We start from the raw sequence: 24434 nt of genomic DNA on the forward strand, positions 1-24434 counted from the left end.
TTCATCGAAAATTGTGAATAACTCACCACAGGTTAATGAGAAGGGTGTGCTTGAAAGGATGCACATAACCCTGCAATGTTGGGTTGTATTGGAGAGAGTCTCAGTCTTAAATCATTTTCCACACACAGTCTGTGAACAGTCTGTTCATGCTAGGGAGGGCTGAGAATCCACTCTCACATAGGTACATGGTTGCAAAGGGCATCAGTGTCTTAACAGCGCGATTGGCTAAGGCAGGATACTCTTGAGCGCAGCCCAATCCAGAAATCTGGCAGTGGCTTCTGATTAAATTTTCACAGAACCGCTTGTTGCAATTTCGATGAGGCTCTCTTATTCAGATATCGGTAAGTGGACTGGAGGCAGGGCATGAAAGGGATAAAGAATCCAGTAGTTTGTGTCATCCGTTTCGGGAAAGTACCTGCGTAATTGTGCACCCAACTCACTCAGGTGCTTCGCTATATCACATTTGACATTGTCCGTAAGCTTGAGTTAATTTTCATACAAAAAAAATCATACAATGATAGAAAGACCTGTGTGTTGTCCTTGTTAATGCAGACAGAAAAGAGCTCCAACTTCTTAATCATAGTGCAACGTCTGCTTCCAACTCGCACCCTCAAACACGTAGATCCCCCGAACGCAGATCACCTTCCAGCCCTCTTTCCAAGTCACACCCTCAAACACATAGATCCCCTGAACGCAGCTCACTCTCCAGATCCCAATCACCTGAACTCTAATCACCTTTTGACACACCTGTATGTCATTATCACACACTATTTAGTTCAGTTCTTTGCACCCCATCACTGTGAGGTATTGTGACTTGTCTTTCGGAGCTCTGTTTTTCCTGTGAATGATACGTTTTTGCCTGCCTCACTAACGACGCCCTTTGCCTATTCCCTGCCTGTACTTTAGCCTATTTACCTATTGCCTGACCTCCCGGAATACGTTACTAGCCTTTTCTCTGCCTGTACTGTTGCCCTTTTGGACCCCCTGTGTATGACCTTCTGCATGCCCCTGGACCCAGCTACCTGCCTCCTCCTATGGTCCTTTGCAATAAACACCTGCTGCGCCCTGCTGCGCCCTGCTGCGCCCTGCGCTTGAAACCAGCTCTCGGTCTCCCCTCGTGTTCATGACACAGCCTCAATTTTGTCCCGCATATTGAATATAGTTGCGGAGAGTCCCTGTAATCCTAGACCCAGATAGGCCAGTCGTGTGAGAAACTCGTCATCATGCAAGAGGTCAGACAAGTGAAAATGATGGTCAGTAGAGAACTTTAAGGTAGTCTCTCAATTTAAAAAAAAAAAACGTGTCAATACTTTGCCCCTTGATAACCAGCGCATTTCTGTATGTTGCCTAGTTAAATAAAGATTAAATAAAGGTGTAAAAAAATAAATAATAATAATTTAATCGCCGCCCAAAAATACCAATTTCCGATTGTTATGAAAACTTGAAATCTGTCCGATTAAATCGGGCCGATTTCAAGTTTTCATAACAATCGGAAATCGGTATTTTTGGGCGCCGATTTTAAAAAATATATTTATTTTTTTACACCTTTATTTAATTTTTATTTAACTAGGCAAGTCAGTTAACAACACATTCTTATTTTCAATGACGGCCTAAACGAGGCAGAACGACAGATTTTTAACCTTGTCAGCTCGGGGGATCCAATCTTGCATTGATTACATTGCACTCCACGAGGAGCCTGCCTGTTAGCGAATGCAGTAAGCTAAGGTAAGTTACTAGCTAGCATTAAACTTATCTTATAAAAAACAATCAATCAATGACTGTCGTTGCTCCAATGTGTACTTAACCATAAACATCAATGCCTTTCTTAAAATCAATACACAAGTATATATTTTTAAACCTGCATATTTAGCTAAAATAAATCCAGGTTAGCAGGCAATATTAACCAGGTGAAATTGTGCCATTTCTCTTGCGTTCATTGCACGCAGAGTCAGGGTATATGCAACAGTTTGGGCCGCCTGGCTCTTTGCGAACTAATTTGCCAGAACTTTACGTAATTATGACAACATTGAAGGTTGTGCAATGTAACAGGAATATTTAGACTCATGGATGCCACCCGTTAGATAAAATACGGAACGGAATAAACGTTTTGTTTTCGAGGTGATAGTTTCCGGATTAGTCAAAGGTATATGGTTTAGAGAGAAATAGTCGACGCGTTATAATTCCTGTAATAAACTTGCGGCTGAATTTGAAAGGGGTTCCTTCGTTATTTTACCGTTCATGTCTTCCATAGAGAATGTCTTGATCTACTTCAAATAAGGTCTGTGTTTCGTGCAGGCTTAAACCGCCTCGACGTTTTGATACCCGTGTAAATCTCACTAGGATAAGGTAACGTTTGTCAACACATTTTCATAAATCCACTCTACAATTTTTTTTATCTTCGCTTATATTTAGCCAATATTGATCAGAGTTACCTTGTCCTATGGATATCTACACAGTTATAAAATTGGCACGGTGATGTAAGCCTACACGAAACACAGACCTTATTTTAAGTGAATCTAAAAATATCCTATGGAATAAATGAAGGAACCGCTTTTCAGATTTTGCTAGGTGTCATGGGAATTATAACTCGCACTTTGGTTGTCAATTCTTACCATGCCCATTATTAAAATAGGATTTCCTGCATATAGAAATTAAAGTTTTTGTTTTCAACATTCATCACAGGTAACTTAAACTCTATTTTTATTCAAACAGTTGAGAGTATTTGTCTCCTAAGCAGACTCTTCAGTATCATTGTCACTTCAGAGCTGTGTGCGTGTGTGTATTTATGTATTATATTAAGTTAAAATAAAAGTGTTCATTGTTCATTCAGTATTGTTGCAATTGTCATTATTACAAAAAATGTGTGTGTGTGTGTGTATGATATATATATATATATATATATTTAAAAAATTTAAATAAAATTAAAATCGGCCGATTAATCGGTAATCGGCTTTTTTTGTCCTCCAATAATCGGTATCGGTATTGAAAAATCATAATCGGTCGACCTCTAATCTGGACCACCAAACTCCATTTGATGTCACAAAGCTGTCCAGTACTTTAAAAATATTATTTTATGTTGTCCTGGTTTCCAGAAGATGTCTTCCTTAATTGACCCCCATAAACGTAACATATACCAGGAGCTGTGCCAGGCCCGCAACATCTGTCTCATCCAGCTGTAACGCATATAATTCACTGGCTTGTATGCGAAGCAGTAATTGTTTCAAAACATCTCCTGTCATGTCACTGATGCGTCGTGAAACAGTGTTTGATGAAGGCATTGTCTGTATAGTTTTTTTGGCCTTTTGTCCCAGCCATATCTGCGGCAGCAGGAAGAATTAAGTCCCCTCTCCAATAGTATCGGTAGCTCACCATATAAGATGCTTTCAGCCACTTCTTATTAATGGTATCTGTTACTTTTATACATGTTTTACTACTCGAAAGTCGTCTTTAATCTCGCTCTACCTGTATTTGACATTGTGTTGTTATTTCGCTGAACACTAGATGGTTTGATTTAATTTTTGGCAGTGAAACGAGGCTACTCGGGCGAGGTGGAAAAAAACCTCACAAATGTATAGCCCCGTTGGAAAATATAAATGTACCGTTTTATTTATTTTAAAATATAATTTATTTTGTATTTTTTGTTGTTCATGTGAATCACATTTTTATTTGGCGTACCCCCGATGGTATTGCGCTGTCAGGCATTCCCAGCAAGGGTACGCGTACCCCAGATTGGAATATCTGATCTCCAGCATCATACCAGTGTATACATATGTGGAAATGGCGCATTTCTATTATCTGTGGTTAAAGAAATAAAATGCTTATCGGTGACATCACWGGGTAGGATTAAAATAAACTGATTTTCAAAACCTGCAATATATTTCTAGACAGAGGGAGGGTATTTTCTTGCTACCCATGTCACCACAAATTTCAGCATTTGAAATTCATGTTTTTAAAATGTTTTAGCTTTTGATGATGTCAGCAGGAATAACTTTTGAACTTAAGATTTTTTTTAGTAGAAATGCATCGTTTTCACATACAGTGCCTTCAGAGAGTATTCACACCCCTTGAATTGTTCCACATTTTGTGTTACACCCTGAATTTGAAATGTGTTATATTGAGATTTTGTGTCACTGGCCTACACACAATAACTCAATGTCGAGGTGGAATTATGTTTTTAGAAATTTGTAAAAATGAAAAGCTGAAATATCTTGAGTCAATAAGTATTCAACCCCTTTGTTATGGCAAGCCTAATACACTACCGGTCAAAGGTTTGGACACACCTACTCATTCAAATACTTTCTATTTTCTACATTGTAGCATAATAGTGAAGACATCAAAACTATGAAATAACACATATGGAATCATGTAGTAACCAAAAAAGTATTAAACAAATCAAAATATATTTTATCTGAGATTCTTCAATTAGCCACCCTTTCCCTTGATGACAGCTTTGCACACTCGTGGCATTATCTCAACCAGGAATTCCCACATATGCTGAGCACTTGCTGCCTGCTTTCCTTCACTCTGGAGTCCACTCTCCTTCTTGGTAAAATAGCCCTTACAAAATTACTACCATTGTTTTGTGTTCTTGACTATGTAATTTTGTAATTATAACAATATAATTTTGTCCTTATGAAAATTCTATTAACATCAGCTAGAAAAAATGTGCTTGGACTCTAGTTCAATGAATCCCAGAGGCCAGCAGCACAATATATTAACACAATCTGACATGCTTGCTTTAGAGTTTCTATTTGTTTCTGTCACTTTCTATATTTTTACCCCAAGAAGTTGGTGACAGCGACACTGATGATACGAGTCTAAACGAGGAAGGAAGCCCATCTGTCTAGTCCTCTAATAATATGYTATGGCCCTCTCTAAACTAAAGACCCAGAATACTCTCAGGACAAGGCAATGAGATTATATTTGCATTGTTTGCTTTCCAGGAGGGGACTGCTGCCCCATACAGCTCTTGCAGGGCTTTTTAGCACTAATGTGCTGTGACTGTATAGGGTTTTAGTGTTGTGACCATTTTCTTTTGAAGAGCTACCTGTGTTTGCCATGCTATTTATTCCATATTATTACAACAGTGCATCTGCACATAATTCAGCAATAGATAATTCTGTCAGAATCAAATTCTAAGATCAAAATAATGCTGATAACTTCCTGTCTTGAGGTTTTTCCGCATGTAAATACTGGAAACCACAGTCGGCTCTTTGAAATACATTTATTTGTATTACCTTTCCTTGTCCTAGAGAAGAGCTTGATGCTAGAGTTGGACGATGAGTTGGATGAAGAGCGGAAGATACCACTGAAGTTGAGGCGGCAGGGCGACTTGGGCGGTGAGCGGTCCTGGTGGGTGGAGGGGTAGGGGAAGATGGTTCTAGATGAGCCCGGACTGGTCCGAGACTGGGAGTGGGTAGGGGAAAACATAGGACTAGATGGTTGGCTGACACCAGCAGCACCACCCCTCACTAAGAGTCCTTTAGTTAGGCTGGCAGAGTGGCAGCAGACCTCTCCCTGAGATAGAAGAAAGGAGATGAGGGAATTTCATTTACATACACTCAAGCAAATACCTAGTTTATTTGTGTACAATGTGTCACTATACAGCCAGGCGGATGACACCTGGAAATACTATGACAGAGGCTTTATGGACTACAGTCAAAGAAACCACAAAGTTCATCATCATCATAAAATGATTCACAAAATGTCTCTGCTGGATGTATTTTGCATTAGAGCCTGAGTGGAATTTCTAAGGCTTGATATCAGCATCTGTAGGAGAGATGTTCAGGGCTTGGGTGAAGCCACTTCTCTTTGTGTGAGATATGAAACCATATGTAGTCAGTGCTATCACATTACAGTGTTTCCCCTTTATTCATTTAGCAGCGACTTCTTGCGAAAGAACGTGTTTAGGCAAGCGAGTCACCTTGGAGAGTTTTATCAGCAGTTCTATCAGCTCATTCAAAACACGAGGAAAGACAGGTGGTTCATTCACTACATACAGTATACTCTGGACAGTTGAAAAAAAGAGAACAATCAAATCCTAAGAATTCGTAGAAAAGACTGAGGTTGTTGGGAAAATAAATAAGTGAAAGGACGAAAAGACTGACTCAGACCATGTAAAGACAGTGAGGAAAGAGGAAGCTTGCTTTGCAGGGATCAATTTCCTGTTTTTGATCCGACCATGTCTGGAGACTGTGGGTGGGGAAGTGCAAGGAGGCAGTCTAAGGAGTTGGTAGAAAAAACATGATAGAAAAAGAACGAGGTAAAACCAAATCACTGCCAAACTCTAGCCAGAGCTTGCACAACCAAGAAGTTGTCTAAACATCTCTGACAGTCTTTGACACTTAGCATACTTTCTACTATTTTAAATAAGTCAAACACCCTGTCATAGACTGTTCTCTCTTCTACCGCACGGCACCGATAAACCAAGTCTGGAACCAACAGGACCCTGAACAGCTTAAATCGTTAACCAAATAGCTACCCTGACTATATGCATTGACCCTTTTCGCACAAACTTTTGTTTTAGTCATCACATACGCTGCTGCTACTGTTCATTACATATCCTGTTGCCTATTCGGTTATATGCACATACAGTGCATTCAGAGAGTATTCAGACCCCTTGACTTTTTCCACATTTTGTTACAGCCTTATTCTAAAATGTATTAAATAGTTTTTCCCCCTCATCAACCCATATAATACCCCATAATGACAAAGCAAAAACAGTTTAGACATTTTTGTAAATGTATAAAAAAAAAAACTGAAATATCACATTGACATAAGTATTCAGACCCTTTACTCAGCACTTTCGACAGCGATTAGAGCCTCACGTCTTCTTCTGAGGTCCTGAGCGCTCTGGAGCAGGTTTTCATCAAGGATTTCTCTGTACTTTGCTCTGTTCAGCTTTKCCTCGATCCTGACTATTCTCCCTGTCCCTGCTGATGAAAAATATCCCCAGAGATGGTTTAGGGATGGTGTCAGGTTTCCTCCAGACGTGAGCCTTGGCATTCAGGCCAAAGATTTAAATCTTGGTTTAATCTAGCCAGCTCTAGGAAGAGCTGTTGGTGGTTCCAAACTTATTTCATATAAGAATGATGGAGGCCACTGTGTTTTTGGGGATCTTCAATGCTGCAGAAAGTTTGTGTTACCATTCCCCAGATCAATGCCTCGACACAATCCTGTCTCAGAGCTCTACGGACAATTCCGTCGACCTAATGGCTTGGTTTTTGCTCTGAAATGCACTGTCAACTGTGGGACCTTATATAGACAGGTGTGTACCTTTCCAAATCATGTCCAATTAATTGAATTTACCATAGGTAGACTCCAATCAAGGTGTAGAAACATCTCAAGGACGACCAATGTAAACAGGATGCACCTGAGCTCAATTTCGAGTCAGGTAGCAAATGGTCTGAATCTTTATGTAAATAAGGTATTTCATTTTTTTTTATACATTTGCTAAAATGTCTAAAAACCTGTTTTCACTTTGTCATTATGGGGTATTGTGTATAGAAAGATGAGGAAAAACYTTAATTTAAATCATATAATATAATTTTCATGAAATGACAAGTCCAATACAGCAAATGAAAGATAAACATCTTGTGAATCCAGCCATCATTTCCGATTTTTAAAATGTTTTACAGCGAAAACACAATATGTATTTCTATTAGCTAACCACAATAGCAAAAGACTCAACTGCATATTTTCACCATTTTTCTACCGCAGAGGTAGCTATCACAAAACCGACCAAATAGAGATATACTTAGTCACTAACCAAGAAACAACTTCATCAGATGACAGTCTTATAACATGTTATACAATACATTTATGTTTTGTTCGAAAATGTGCATATTTGAGGTATAAATCATAGTTTTACATTGCCCAGCTACCATCAAAAATATCACCAAAGCAGCCAGAAAATTACAGAGAGCAACGTGAAATACCTAAATACTCATCATAAAACATTTATGAAAAATACATGGTGTACAGCAAATGAAAGATAAACATCTGTGAATCCAGCCAATATTTCAGATTTTTTAAGTGTTTTACAGCGAAAACACAATATAGCATTATATTAGCTTACCACAATAGCCAAACACACAAATGCATTTATCAGCAGCAAAAGGTAGCGATCGCAAAAACCAGCAAAAGATATCAAATTAATCACTAACCTTGACCAACTTCATCAGATGACAGTCCTATAACATCAGGTTATACAATACACTTATGTTTTGTTCGAAAATGTGCATATTTTGAGCTGCAAACCGTGGTTATACATAGTGAATATGTAGCATCGATTCACCAAATTGTCCAGAGATATTTTGGACACTCACCTAATCTGACCAAAGAACTCATCATAAACTTTACTAAAAAATACATGTTGGGCAGCAAATGAAAGATACACTAGTTCTTAATGCAAACGSCGTGTTAGATTTTTAAAAATAACTTTACCATAACAAACAGCTTACGTTATAGCGACAGCGCCCGCAAAAAGGACGTAAAATAGGACTCAACATTTTCCACAGAAATACTAAATAACATCATAAATTGTTCTTACTTTTGCTGAGCTTCCATCATAATCTTGTACAAGGAGTCCTAGGTCCAGAATAAATCGTTGTTTGGTTTTAGAATGTCCTTTTCTCCTGTCGAATTAGCAACCTTAGCTAGCCATGTGGCGCGAACATGCCCATCTTCTCCTGACGCAAAGGAAAATTCCAAAAGTCGCAATAAACGTTGAATAAACTGATACAACTCGGTTGAAAAAAACTACTTTATGATGTTTTTATCACATCTATCAAATACAATCAGAGCCGGAGATATTCACCGTGTATACCGAATGCTTTTCAGAAGCCAATGTTGATGTCCTTCCCGCGCCTAGGTAGAGAAAGGAAATTCTGGTCACGTCATTCCAAGAGCTCTTGTTCGACCTCAGATCAAGCTAGACACCCCATTCCACCTTCCACTGCCTGTTGACATCTAGTGGAAGGCGTATGCAGTGCATGCAAATCCATAAATATTAAGCAATTGAATAGGCAGGCCCTGGAACAGAGCATCGTTTTCAGATTTTTCACTTCCTGTCTGGAAGTTTGCTGCCAAATAAGTTCTGTTTTACTCACAGATATAATTCAAACAGTTTTAGAAACTTGAGAGTGTTTTCTATCCAATAGTAATAATAATATGCATATTGTACGATCTAGAATAGAGTACGAGGCCGTTTAAATTGGGCACGATTTTTCCCCAAAGTGAAAACAGCGCCCCCTATTCACAAGAAGTTTTAATCCATTTTAGAATAAGGCTGTAACGTAACAAAATGTGGAAAAGGTAAAGGGGTCTGAATACTTTGCGAATGCACTGTATCTACCTCAATTACCTCGTACCCCTGCAAATTGACTTAGTACTGGTACCCCGTGTATATAGGCAAGTTATCGTTACTCATTGTGTATTTATTATTACATGTCATTACTTTTTTCTATTATTTCTCTATTTTCATTCTCTCTGCATTGTTGGYAAGGGCCTGTAAGTAAGCATTTCACGGTTAGTCTAAACCTGTTGTTTACAAAGCATGTGATGAATAAAATGTGATTTGATCGAATTTAATTTGAAGATTACCTTCCTGTTTGGTTTGATCTGTCAGTATAACCCTGAGCTTCTGCAGAGCAACCTTCATATGTCCAGAAGGACCTCTACCATGACATCTACAAACCCACTGTCATGTGAGATCTATCTTCACAGGTGATTGTCAGACGTCCACCCCCTTCTTTAGCAGTACCACGACACTCCCTCCCCTCAGCCCTTTTCATTACAGCAGAGGGCTCCGGGAACAATGATTGTCTGACTGTCTCACTGCCTGTGTCCAAACACTATGCTCAGATAACTTAAAACTAGAAAAATGAAAGGTAAAAGGTGAGAATCACAACGCTGTTAGTCAAGAGTAACTTCATTGTGTGTAAACATGAGTATGAAGAGAAGACAATTTACCTTAGGAGAGCCATCCTTTTCCGAGCCACCAGACTCTGCATCCAGTATGGGGGAGGTAAAAGCCCTAAGGTCCTACAGAAAGACAGGGAAGGCTTGTGTCAAACTGTCAATGAGATAATACTAAAGGCTGATCACTTAACATTCAGGACATGCCTCAGAAAAACAAACTGGCATGTTATGACATGCAGCATTTCTTTCTCAACACCATCATCAATACGTTTTGTCAACAAGTTAAGTGTAGTCAACATTTTAGCCAATTTTGACTATCTTTGTTACGCCCAGACCGTGATTGATTGGCCCATTTACTGTAATTTACAGGTTTAGGTTCAATCTTTAACACTTTAAAATTTGCTTTCGCCAAGACACGTTAACCTCTAAAAGAGGTTAAACATGTTAAACCACTACTGGGGCATGACATAACCAGGAAATATATTTACCCAATATTCTTCCTCATAGCAAGGATTGGATTTCCTCATACTGTACTGTATTAAAAACAACAACAACAAAAAACAGTTTTAAGTGAGAAGTAGGCATTGGTCTGAAGCCAAAAAATAAAGGAAACTCACATTAGCATCACAATGCTAATGTGTTTTCCAGCACACAGCTTTGACCTACTACAGTAGCTACAGTAGATTTTAAGTATTGATAGTGTGCGAAGTACCATGTGTACTGGGTGCAATTGAATTGGCATACGTCGTTTGTCAGCTCCACATGGAACAGCTTGCATTTCTCCGTGACAGGAACATGACCACAATCCGCCACTCTGCCATAAAGCAGTGTCCCTGCGCAGTACCATAGAGATGGCGTGCATCGACCTCTTCCTTGAGAATCTGAGAGCGGGTCTCCCCTCCGTTCTAGCAAAACGCATGCAGTAGTTCACACCACCACACCCACTGCCACTTCACGAACCGAAAGGTTCTTTTAAGAGCCACCTAATAAATTAAAATAAGTGTGTGTGTCGGGAGGGGGCTGTCAAAACTATGAACAAAATAATGGTAAAAATTTATCCTACGGGAGGCGAACCCACAATCTTCAAATCCACGGAAGGAAACTCTAACCATTACACTACGAACTCTGTTCCTAAAACATTGACTTCGACAGAGCATTTAGATGAACAGCCTGGAAGTGTTCGTTCCAAAATTATTTTGTTAATTCACTCTGAATGTTTATTGCTCTTGCTTGGTTTAAATATAATAGTCTAAAACAGTTGACTTGTTGAAAAATACAAATGTAATTARATAGCTAACCAAGTTAGCAAGCATGTCATTTTCTTTTGACTGTGCATAGCATCGCACACAATTTAAGCAAGCAGAGAGCGGATTCGATTAATCTGTCCCGGGGTACACCGGGCCATGGCCAGTCACGTCTTCGGGCGAAAGCGAGAAGGGAAGGCAGATAAAGCGTTTTTATCAAAAGCAATACATTTTGCATGTATAAACACAAATCCRACTCATTACTGCACGTGCTTAATTACATCCCTTGTTTTGAGCCAACTTCATCGTCGGACAGAGCGGGGTACCTGGCTCACGCCTGGGAGGCAGCCCTGTTCCAAATCGAATGCAATCGATTTACAACTGGTGCAAACACGCCTACACAGGCGCCCGGGCGAGATTAACTGAACCTCAATGATTCTGATTTTGTTTTTTCCCTGGATGCACTGTGACTACTTTTTATTTGTGGATGGCAATTTCAGATTATCTGGGAACACAGTGAAAAGTAACCTGACACTGTGTTAACCCTCTAGAATGTTAGCTAACGTTGACTAGCTACCTAGCGAATCAAAATATCTGTATGCGTTTTTTTWAATTAACCTCAGTTTGAATACCACCATATAACTACCTAGCTATTTACAGTAGCCTAGGTGTATTAGCATACACTTCTTATGACTGGCAACATGGTGCAAACAGCGGCGTTGTTGCCGAGCAACCGACCGGTGTTTAGAACTCTGAGCTTCAGCTAAAAAAAAGAAGTAAGCATGGTCAAAAATGCTACAGAAAGGTAGCACATCGTTGGTTCTTATTGGACAGAAATTAGCATGTGAGAATGATAAATTCTAAATGTAATCAAAACTGTTGCCCCTACAAACGTATTCAGTCTGAAAGGTGGCAAGTCTAAAGGTCACTTTACGGACGCTGCAGTCTCGTTCTTATCCGGCGCCTAGATATTGAGCTAATTCTGGGCAAAAAAAAATGTCTCACGACCCTAATGCTAACGACCCTGTTAAAAATCCGGTATGTGGTTCTCAGTAATGGACTGACAGCTCATGACGAGAGGCAGGGAGTGTGTGTAGCTCCAATCAAGTTGTTTTGGTGTCATATTGGTTTAGATATGATGGTAGGGAGATTTTGATAATTGTATATCAGTGTAGAGCATTCAAGTAGTGCATGCCAATCGTCAGGTTTCAAAGGTGAAAAGGAAATATTTCGTAGCAATAAACCAATATAATTGCATGGAAAAGCAGATGTGTATATACATGTCTAGAGGTATTTTTTAATCCATACATTACTCCTGGAAGGGCAAGGAAGGGCACGGGACTGCTCCAACGATGGATCTCATCCAAATAATACCTACATGAGCTGCAGCAACATGCACCAGCACCCGCAATAACATGAGCTGCAGATGTTGGGTGACATTGCCTTTACACAGAAAATGCTAGCTTAAATAATTCAGACCGTTTACTCAGTACTTTGATGAAGCACCTTTGGCAGAGATCACAGCCTCGAGTCTTCTTGGGTATGACGTTACAAGCTTGGCACACCTGTATTTAAGGAGTTTCTCCCATTCTTCTCTACAGATCCTCTCAAGCTCGGTCAGGTTGGATGGGGAGCATCGCTACACAGCTATTATCAGGTTTCTCCACAGATATTAGATCGGGTTCAAGTCCAGGCTCTAGCTGGGCCACTCAAGGACATTCAGAGACTTGTCCCTAAGCCACTCCTGCATTGTCTTAGCTGTGTGCTTAGGGTCGTTGTCCTGTTGAAAGGCGAARCTCCGCCCCAGTCCAAGGTCCTGAGCGCTCTGGAGCAGGTTTTCATCAAGGATCTCTTTTTGCTCTGTTCATCGTTCCCTCGATCCTGAATAGTCTCCCAGTTCATGCCACTGAAAAATATCCCCACAGCATGATACTGCCACCACCATGCTTCACCGTAGGGATGGTGCCAGGTTTTCCTCCAGACGTGATGCTTGGCATTTAGACCAACAAGTTCAATCTTGGTGTCATCAGACCAGAGAATCTTGTTTCTCATGGTCTGAGAATCTTTAGGTGACTTTTGGCAAACTCCAAGCGGACTGTCATGTGCCTTTTCCATCTGGCCATTCTACCATAAAGGTCCGATTGATGGAGTGCTGCAGAGATGGTTGTCCTTGTGGAAGGTTCTCCCATCTCCACAGAGGAACTCTGGAGCTCTGTCAGAGTGACCATCGGATCTTGGTCACCTCCTTGACCAAGGCCCTTCTGCCCCGATTGCACAGTTTGGCCGGGCGGCCAACTCTACAAAGAGTCTTGGTGGTTCTAAACTTCTTCCATTTAAGAACGATGGAGGCCACTGTGTGCTTGGGGACCTTCAATGCTGCAGAAATGTTTGGATACACTTCCCCAGATTTCCAAAGTCTGTGCCTCGCAATCCTGTCTCGGAGCTCTACAGACAATTCCTTCGACCTCATGGCTTGMTTTTTTGCCCTGACATGCACTGTCAACTGTGGAACCTTATATAGACAAGTGTGTGCCTTTCCAAATCATGTCCAATCATTTGAATTTACCACAGGTGGACTCCAAGGATGATCAATGGAAACAGAATGCACCTGAGCTCAATTTCGAGTCTCATTGCAAAGGATCTGAATACTTATGTAAATATAGATTTTTATATAGATTTGCAAAAATGTCTAAAAACCTGTTTTCGCTTCTGGGGTTATTATGGGGTATTGTGTTTAGATTGATGAGGAAAAAAAATTATGTAATCCATTTTAGAATAAGGCTGTAACGTAACAAAATGTGGAAAAGGTCAAGGGGTCTGAATACTTTCCGAATGCACTGTAATTGCAGCATGCAACAATTCCAAAGATTCTACTGAGTTACAGTTCATAAGGAAATCAGTCAATTTAAATAAATAAAGTCCTCATCTATGGATTTCACATGACTGGGAATACTGATATGCATCCGTTGGTCGCATATACCTTAAAAAAATGTAGGGGTGTGGATAGGGCTGTGGCGGTCATGAAATTTCGTCAGCCAGTGATTGTCAAGCAAATAACTGTCGGTCTCATGGTAATTGACTGTTAATTAACATAAACACATGTAGCATCTCCTAGCTAGCCCACTGATGCAGACCTTTGGAACATCTACATTTTAAAAAGTCTAATAAATCCATGTAATATAGCCTACACCATCACAATAAATCCCTTATTCATTTTAGACAGGTCAAAAAAAAAAAAAWACATGATATGAAGAAAATGTAGTCTATTTCAGATGAACAGAATAGCATACTGTGAGTTGTCTTTATGTTAGGTCCTGATCTGGCTATGCCAATTGACTGTAGGCTACACTAGTTAATTTATCCGACAAGATTTTCTTAGAATTCTGTGGCATTATTTTATAGTATGAAGAATACAATTGAACAAAGCTGAATAAAATAGAAAATATATTTTTCCCAAACAATGAGGGAGTGCGCACATGCGGATATTCTGTGTTGAGTGGTTAACAAAGAAATAGGTATTCATTCCTCTATGCTTCATTTTGAGTTATTAATGTAACTTTAGTTGTTCTACAAACGTTGGGCTATATGTTTAGATGTTTATACATTGTAAGGCGGCATCATGCGACTCTAATAATGATTTGAAAAAAGTAGCTTGAAAGGCATGAGCTCTGCTTTGTATTTTTCAGGACGTACACACTACATCAGTTACTCATTCACAATTTTACAAGCACTTGATAATGCCTAGAATTTCCCGACTGCACCCCCCCAGGCCMTATTGCACCCTAAAAAAATCCATGCCTTTTGTGAGCACAACGGTGATCAGGTCATTCTCACAGGCTTCTAGTGAAGACAGACACATCCGGGACGCAACTGCGCGAGTCCTTATCCGAGGTGGATATTGGAAGAATGGTCCACATTCACTTTTCGTCAGCCAACAAGATGAGTAGACCTAACCAACAGCAAAAGCACTGGCCTATGTCAGTCTACTATCCCCCAGAGTACAAAAATCGACCTATTCTGTTCTGTGCGAGAAATAAATATTGCAAACATAGTCTGGGACAGTTGTGGGATGAGATAGATCCCAAATTAATACAACCGCTAGCAWCAAAAAAACTTTTTTTACGCAATGTGGCTGATGCAACAGATTAGAACGTTTAGTTTAACATGTTGATAAATTATTATGCTATTTCTTCACATTATAAGTGCAGCAACGTGCACATGGTAGTAGGCTATAAACTTGAYTGTTCCATTAGCGGAAAACACCATTATCAAAAGTGACCGCAAATGCAATTATGCATGTAATGCTTTTATTATAAAAGGTGCATTTTCATGGTGAAAATGTTCTTCCCCAAACTTGAAACTCACGTGCTGCGTATGTATGCCAGTTAGGCTCTACACCCCTTGTAAAGCAGATTAATGTACTTAATTTAATTTGGCCAGTTTAGTTGTGATACAAACCTTATCAAAACAAATAGGCCTATGGGCTAGGCTACATGTTAATGACTATGATTCTAAAAAGTGGCAAAACAAGGTATTGTTTCTTAAATTGGGCATCATTCACAAGTGATAATATATCATTCACAAGTGATAGGCTAATAGCCTCCCAACAGACTATTCTTCATTTAATCTTTACATATATTATTTAGTGTATGTGTGAAATTTGTTTGGATTTAGAATGGACCATTATCATGCACCAAAAAACACATGTAATCTATGCACTTAAATAACGAATGGAGGACGCTCTTCCCGTGGTTAATTTTCATGCCAGCCAGGTAGGCTATATTCCTGTTGTAAATATAAGCAATGTGCTTAATATTAGGAAAGTTGAGAAATAAATATAGTAGGGCTAGCCTATAGAAAGCTGATGGGATCCTCCTCTTTTTAGTAGAGGCCATCACTCTGTTTTCTTGCGCAATCTTCTGACAAATCAACTGTAAATTTCAGTGTTCCTCAAGGTTCCATTTTGGGACCACTATTGTTGTCACTATATATTTTACCTCTTGGTGATGTCATTCGGAAACATAATGCTAACTTTCACTGCTATACGGACGATACACAGCTGTACATTTCGATGAAACATGGTGAAGCCCCAAAATTGCCCTCCCTGGAAGCCTGTGTTTCAGACATAAGGAAGTGGATGGCGGCAAATGTTTTACTTTTAAACTCGGACAAAACAGAGATGCTAGTTCTAGGTCCCAAGAAACAAAGAAATCTTCTGTTGGATCTGACAATTAATCTTGACAGTCATCTCAAATAAAATGGTGAAGGACCTCGTTACTCTGGACCCTGATCTCTCTTTTGACGAACATATCAAGAATATTTCAAGGACAGCTTTTTTTCCATCTTCGTAACATTGCAAAAATCATAAACTTTCTGTCCAAAAATGATGCAGAAAAATGTATCCATGCTTTTGTCACTTCTAGATTAGACTACTGCAATGCTCAAATTTCTGGCTACCCGGACAAAGCACTAAATAAACTTCAGTTAGTGCTAAACACGGCTGCTAAAATCTTGACTAGAACCCAAAAATGTATCATATTAATCCAGTGCTAGCCTCTCTACACTGACTTCCTGTTAAAGCTAGGGCTGATTTCAAGGTTTTACTGCTAACCTACAAAGTATTACATGGGCTTGCTCCTACCTATCTTTCCGATTTGCGCCTGCCGTACATACCTACACGTACGCTACGGTCACAAGAAGCAGGCCTCCTTATTGTCCCTAGAATTTCTAAGCAAACAGCTGGAGGCAGGGCTTTCTCCTATAGAGCTCCATTTTCATGGAATGGTCTGCCATATCCATGTGAGAGACGCAGACTCAGTCTCGACCTTTAAGTCTTTATTGAAGACTCATCTCTTCAGTAGGTCCTATGATTGAGTGTAGTCTGGCCCAGGGGTATGCAGCTGAACGGAAAGGCACTGGAGCGACGAACCACCCTTGCTGTCTCTGCCTGGCAGGTTCCCCTCTCTCCACTCGGATTCTCTGCCTCTAACCTTATTACGGGGGCTGAGTCACTGGCTTGCTCGTGCTCTTCCATGCCATCCCTTGGAGGGGTGCGTCACTTAAGTGGGTTGAGTCACTGACGTGATCTTCCTGTCCYGGTTGGCGCCCCCCTCGGGTTCGTGCCGTGGGGGAGATCTTCGTGGGCTATACTCGGCCTTGTCTCAGGATAGTACGTTGGTGYTWGAAGATATCCCTCTAGTGGTGTGGAGGCTGTGCTTTGGCAAAGTGAGTGGGGTTATATCCTGTCTGTTTGGCCCTGTTCGAGGGTATCGTCGGACAGGGCCACAGTGTCTCCCGACCCCTCCTGTCTCAGCCTCCAGTATTTATGCTGCAATAGTTTATGTGTCGGGGGGCTAGGGTCAGTTTGTTATATCTGGAGTATTTCTCCTGTCGTATCCGGTGTCCTGCGTGAATTTAAATCTTTATTTTTCTTTTCTCTCTCTCTCTTCTCTCGGTGGCCCTGAGCCCTAGGACCATGCCTCAGGACTACCTGGCCTGATGACTCGTTGCTGTCCCCAGTCCACCTGGTCATGTTGCTGCTACAGTTTCAACTGTTCTGCCTGCGGCTATGGAACCCTGACCTGTTCACTGCTACCTTGTCCCGGACCTGCTGTTTTGGACTCTCTCTGTACCGCACCTGCTGTCTCTAACTCTGAATGATCGACTATGAAAAGCCAACTGACATTTACTCCGGAGGTGCTGATCTGTTGCCACTGTGATTATTATTATCTGACCCTGCTGGTCATCTATGAACATCTTGGCCATGTTCTGTTATAATCTCCACCTGGCACAGCCAGAAGAGGACTGGCCACCCCTCATAGCCTGGTTCCTCTTTAGGTTTCTTCCTAGGTTCTGGCCTTTCTAGAGAGTTTTTCCTAGCCACTGTGCTTCTACATCTGCATTGCTTGCTGTTTGGGGTTTTAGGCTGGGTTTCTGTAAAGCACTTTGTAACATCGGCTGATGTAAAAAGGGCTTTATAAATCAATTTGATTGATTGATATAGAAATTATGCGCAACAAGAGGTCATGGGCTCTCATTAAGTTTTTGATTCGATTTTCAATTACATTTGCATTGATGTCAGAGTGATTAGAGGGACAATAGAGTGCTGAGTACCAGGCAGTTAGCAAGTTMGGTAGGCTACTAATGACCAGCAGCTGCATCAGAGCTTGGAGAAGCCTAATTACAGTGAATAAACGTCATGTGGTATTTGACTGCCTTTATGACTCGTGACCGCCGGTGTGGCAGTAATATGGTCACCACAACAGCTGAAACATGAGGTGATGGCGGCGGATGAATGGCACGACAATCGGCCTCAGTATTCCGTCACGTTATCTCTGTGCATTCAAATTGCCATCGATAAAATGCAATTGTGTTCACTGTCCGTAGCTAATGCCTGCCTATACCATAAACCCAACGCCACCATGGGGCACTCTGTTCACAATGTTTACATCAGCAAATCGCTCACCCACCTGCCATTGAAGTCAGTTACGATGCTGAACTGCAGTCAGGTAAAGACCCTGGTGAGGACAACAAGCACGTAGATGAGCTTCCCTGAAACTGTTTCTGACAGTTTGTGTGGAAATTCTTCAGTTGTGCAAACCCACTGTTTCATCAGCTGTCCGGGTGGCTGGTCTCAGACGATCCCGCAGGTGAAGAAGCCTGATATGCAGTTCCTGGGCTGGCATGGTTACACGTTATTTGCGGTTGTGAGGCCGGTTGGATGCACTGCCAAATTCTCTAAAATGGCATTGGAGGCGGTTTATGGTAGAGAAAGGAACATAAAATTCTCTGGCAACAATTCTGGTGGACATTCCTGGAGTCAGCATGCCAATTGAGACATCTGTGGCATTGTGTTGTGTAACTCAACTGCACATTTTAGAGTGGCCTTTTATTGACCCCAAGCACAAGGTGCACCTGTGTAATGATCATACTGTTTAACCAGTTTCTTGATATGCCTTACCTGCAGGTGGATGGATTATATTGGCAAAGGAGAAATGCTCACTAAAAGGGATGTAAAGAAATTTGTGCAAAAAAAATTCAGATAAGCTTTTTGTGCATATGGAACATTTCCGGGATKTTTTATTTTAGCTCATGATACATGGGACCAACACTTTACATGTTGCGTTTATATTTTTGTTCAGTATAGTTCATCAATGTATCATCATGGTCAGCTATTGAAGTAATCAATTTTGTCTCTGAGGAATCAAAGGGTGCGTTCCTAAATTCACTTTGGCTATCTACTCCGATTTCAGAGCACTCTTTCGTAAATTCATTGTTTCCAACAGCACAGTTACAGTCACAAACGCTCTAGATAACACGTAAACAGCCTAACCACCTCTGCTAGGGTGAGGAAAATGGTCAGAGTGAGGTGTTCTCTCATTTGTGTCTGGAAGTACAGTGGGGAGAACAAGTATTTAATACACTGCCGATTTTGCAGGTTTTCCTACTTACAAAGCATGTAGAGGTCTGTCATTTGTATAATAGGTACACTTCAACTGTGAGAGACAGAATCTAAAACAAAAATCCAGAAAATCACATTGTATGATTTTTAAGTAATTAATTTGCATTTTATTGCATGACATAAGTATTTGATACATCAGAAAAGCAGAACTTAATATTTGATACATAAACCTTTGTTTGCAATTACAGAGATCATACGTTTCCTGTAGTTCTTGACCAGGTTTGACACACACTGCAGCAGGGATTTTGGCCCACTCCTCCATACAGACCTTCTCCAGATCCTTCAGGTTTCGGGGCTGTCGCTGGGCAATACGGACTTTCAGCTCCCTCCCAAGATTTTCTATTGGGTTCAGGTCTGGAGACTGTCTAGGCCACTACAGGACCTTGTGATGCTTCTTACGGAGCCACTCCTTAGTTGCCCTGGTGTGTGTTTCAGGTCATTGTCATGCTGGAAGACCCAGCCACGACCCATCTTCAATGCTCTTACTGAGGGAAGGAGGTTGTTGGCCAAGATCTCGCGATACATGGCCCCATCCATCCTCCCCTCAATACGGTGCAGTCGTCCTGTCCCTTTGCAGAAAAGCATCCCCAAAGAATGATGTTTCCACCTCCATGCTTCACAGTTGAGATGGTGTTCTTGGGGTTGTACTCATCCTTCTTCTTCCTCCAAACACAGCGAGTGGAGTTTAGACCAAAAAGCTCTATTTTGTCTCATCAGAACACATGACCTTCTCCCATTCCTCCTCTGATCATCCAGATGGTCATTGGCAAACTTCAGACGGGCCTGGACATGCGCTGGCTTGAGCAGGGGACCTTGCGTGCGCTGCAGGATTTAATCCATGACGGCGTAGTGTGTTACTAATGGTTTTCTTTGAGACTATGTCCCAGCTCTCTTCAGGTCATGACCAGGTCCTGCCGTGTAGTTCTGGCTGATCCCTCACCTTCCTCATGATCATTGATGCCCCACAAGGTTGAGATCTTGCATGGAGCCCCAGACCGAGGGTGATTGACCGTCATCTTGAACTTCTTCCATTTTCTATAATTGCGCCCAACAGTTGTTGCCTTCTCAACCAAGCTGCTTGCCTATTGTCCTGTAGCCCATCCCAGCCTTGTGCCAGGTCTACAATTTTATCCCTGATGTCCTTACACAGCTCTCTGGTCTTGGCCATTTTGGCAGAGGTTGGAGTCTGTTTGATTGAGTGTGTGGACAGGTGTCTTTTAGACAGGTAACGAGTTCAAACAGGTGCAGTTAATACAGGTAATGAGTGGAGAACAGGAGGGCTTCTTAAAGAAAAACTAACAGGTCTGTGAGCCGGAATTCTTACTGGTTGGTAGGTGATCAAATACTTATGTCATGCAATAAAATGCAAATTAATTACTTAAAAAATCATACAATGTGATTTTCTGGATTTCTGTCTCTCACAGTTGAAGTGTACCTATGATAAAAATTACAGACCTCTACATGCTTTGTAAGTAGGAAAACCTGCAAAATCGMCAGTGTATCAAATACTTGTTCTCCCCACTGTAGCTAGCAAGCTCACCAACTTTAGCCAGTTAGCTTTAGTCATTGACTGCCATTGTGAGGTCAGAAAGCTTGTATCAACCCTACTCCTCTGACAGAGCTTCCAGTGTGAACTCTGAACACTCCGAGAACGCACCGCTCTGAATTTACGAATTGACAATCTGACAACTCTCTGAATTCACAAAAGCCCAGAGTGCACTCTGAGTGCGCTCTGGCACTCCAGAGTGAAATTACGAACGCACCCAAAGACAACCCATATGATGCTAGCCTGCCAGCACCTTAATTGTGATGCTATGTTTGTGGATTTATCAAAGGCATTTGATTCAGTTGACCATGAATTGTTGCTAGCTAGCTCCATTTTATCTCCTGTGTTGTTCTCAATTTTTATTAATGATTTGGGAAATGGGATGCAACCAGCAAAGTTACATCTACAGTGCTGTGAAAAAGTATTRGCCACCTTTCTGATTTTTTGCACATTTGTCACACTTAAATGTTTCACAAAGATAGCCCAAGTAAACACAAAATGCAGTTAAGTGATCATTTTATTTATTAAGGGAAAAAAGCTATCCGAACCGTCATGGTCCTATGTGACAAAGTAATTGCCCCCCTTGTTAAATCATGAATTTACTGTGGTTAATCACATTTTTTGGAAAGCTGAGTTCAATTTCACTAGCCACACCCAGGCCTGATTACTGCCACACGCCGATTTTCAGGTTTTCCTACTACAAAGCATGTAGAGGTCTGTCATTTGTATAATAGTACACTTCAACTGTGAGAGACAGAATCTAAAACACAAAATCCAGAAAATCACTGTATGATTTTTAAGTAATTATTTGCATTTATATTGCATACAAAGTAATTTAGATACATCAGAAAAGCAGAACTTAATATTTGGATACATAAAACCTTTGTTGCAATTACAGGAGATCATACGTTTCCTGTAGTCTGAACCCAGGTTTCACACACCTGCCAGTCAGGATTTTGGCCCACCCTCCATACAGACCTTCTCCAGATCCTTCAGGTTTCGGGGCGGTCGTGGGCAATACGGACTTCACTCCCTCCCAAGATTTTCTATTGGGTTCAGGTCTGGAGACTGTCTAGGGCGCACTACAGGAAACCTTGTTGATGCTTCTTACGGACACACTCTTCGTTGCAACTGGCTGTGTGTTTCAGGCATGTCATGTGGAAGACCCAGCCACGAACCCATTCTTCAATCTCTTACTGAGGAAGAGGTTGTTGGCCAGATCTCGCGATACATGGGCCCCATTCCATCCTCCCCTCAATACGGTGCAGTTCGTCCTGTCCCTTTGCAGAAAAGCATCCCCAAAGAATGATGTTTTCCACCTCCATGCTTCACAGTTGAGATGGTGTTCTTGGGGTTGTACTCATCCTTCTTCTTCCTCCAACACAGCGAGGGAGTTTTAGACCAAAAACTCTATTTTGTCTCATCAAAACACATGACCTTCTCCCATTCCTCCGTCGGATCATCCAGATGGTCATTGGCAAATAACGTTCAGACGGGCCTGGACATGCGCTGGCTTGAGCAGGGGACCTTGCGTGCGCTGCAGGATTTTAATCCAGACGGCGTAGTGTGTTTACTATGGTTTTCTTTGAGACTGTGGTCCCAGCTCTCTTCAGGTCATTGACCCGGTCCTGCCGTGTATATCTGGCTGATCCCTCACCTTCCTCATGATCATTGATGCCCCACAAGGTGAAGATCTTGCCATGGAGCCCCAGACAGAGGGTGATTGACCGTATCTTGAAACTTCTTCCATTTTCTAAAATTTGCAGCCAACAGTTGTTGCCTTCTCACCAAGCTGCTTGCCTATTGTCCTGTAGCCCATCCCAGCCTTGGCAGGTCTACAATTTATCCCTGATGTCCTTACACAGCTCTCTGTCTTGGCCATTGTGGAGAGGTTGGAGTCTGTTTGATTGAGTGTGTGGACAGGTGTCTTTTAGACAGGTAAACGAGTTCAAACAGGTGCAGTTAATACAGGTAATGATGGAGAACAGAGGCTTCTTAAAGAAAAACTAACAGGTCTGTGAGCCGGAATTCTTACTGGTTGGTAGGTGATCAAATACTTATGTCATGCAATAAAATGCAAATTAATTACTTAAAAAAAATAACAATGTATTTCTGGATCCTGTCTCTCACAGTTGATAGTGACCTATGATAAAAATTACAGACCTCTACATGCTTTGTAAGTAGGAAAACCTGCAAAATCGCAGTGTATCAAATACTTGTTCTCCCCACTGTAGCTAGCAAGCTCACCAACTTTAGCCAGTTAGCTTTAGTCATTGACCTGCCATTGTGAGGTCAGAAAGCTTGTACAACCCTATCCTCTGACAGAGCTTCCAGTGTGAACTTCTGAACACTCCGAGAACGCACCGCTCTGAATTTACGAATTGACAATCTGACAACTCTCTGAATTCCACAAAGCCCAGAGTGCACTCTGAGTGCGCTCTGGCACTCCAGAGTGAAATACGAACGCACCCAAAGACAACCCATATGATGCTAGCCTGCCAGCACCTTAATTGTGATGCTAGTTTGTGGATTTATCAAAGGCATTTGATTCAGTTGACCATGCTAGCTAGCTCCATTTTATCTCCTGTTTGTTCTCAATTTTTATTAATTGATTGGGAAATGGGATGCAACCAGCAAAGTTACATCTACAGTGCTGTGAAAAAGTATTTGCCACCTTTCTGCCATGCACATTTGTCACACTTAAATGTTTCACAAAGATAGCCCAAGTAAACACAAATGCAGTTAAGTGATCATTTATTTATTAAGGGAAAAAAGCTATCCGAACCGTCATGGTCCCTATGTGACAAAGTAATTGCCCCCTTTAAATCATGATTTACTCTGGCGTTAATCACATTTTTGGAAAGCTGAGTTCAATTTCACTAGCCCACACCCAGGTGATTACTGCCAGACCTGTTGAATAAGAAATCACTTAAATAGAACCTGTCTGACAAAGTTGAAGTAGGCCAAAAGATCTCAAAAAGCAAGACATCATGCCACGATCCAAATAAATTCAGGAACAGATGAGAAATAAAGTAATTGACATCTATCAGTCTGGAAAGGGTTACAAACATTTCTCAAGCTTTGGGATCCAGCGAACCACGTGAGAGCCATTATCACAATTGAGAATATTTGGAACAGTGGTGAACCTTCCCAGGAGTGGCCGGCCGACAAAATACCCCAAGAGAGCAGCGACGACTAGTGGTCACAAAAGAACCCTCAACAACATCTAAAGAACTGCAGGCATCATTGCCTCAGTTAAGGT

The 24434-nt window shown here is 41.2% G+C and overlaps 1 protein-coding gene across 4 annotated transcripts in view; it reads right to left on the bottom strand.

The window, feature by feature from the left end:
* The window catches only part of LOC111979452 (5'-AMP-activated protein kinase subunit gamma-2), a 69414-nt gene that overhangs the window by 37849 nt on the left and 7131 nt on the right, over window positions 1-24434 (bottom strand). The window contains exons 1-4 of one of the 4 annotated variants that reach the window (XM_024009997.2): window positions 10634-10743; window positions 10410-10454; window positions 9973-10044; window positions 5238-5517 (exon numbers count right to left, since the gene is read on the bottom strand). In XM_024009997.2, coding sequence (XP_023865765.2) covers window positions 5238-5517; window positions 9973-10044; window positions 10410-10454; window positions 10634-10699 — 463 coding nt within the window. In that variant the 5' untranslated portion in view covers window positions 10700-10743. Of the gene's footprint in view, window positions 1-5237; window positions 5518-9972; window positions 10045-10409; window positions 10455-10633; window positions 10744-24434 lie in introns of those variants that run through there. The other 3 variants (XM_024010000.2, XM_024009998.2, XM_024009999.2) reach the window with 3 other exon arrangements.

The sequence above is a fragment of the Salvelinus sp. IW2-2015 genome, linkage group LG19 (assembly GCF_002910315.2).
Source record: "Salvelinus sp. IW2-2015 linkage group LG19, ASM291031v2, whole genome shotgun sequence".
Taxonomy (NCBI): Eukaryota; Metazoa; Chordata; class Actinopteri; order Salmoniformes; family Salmonidae; genus Salvelinus; species Salvelinus sp. IW2-2015.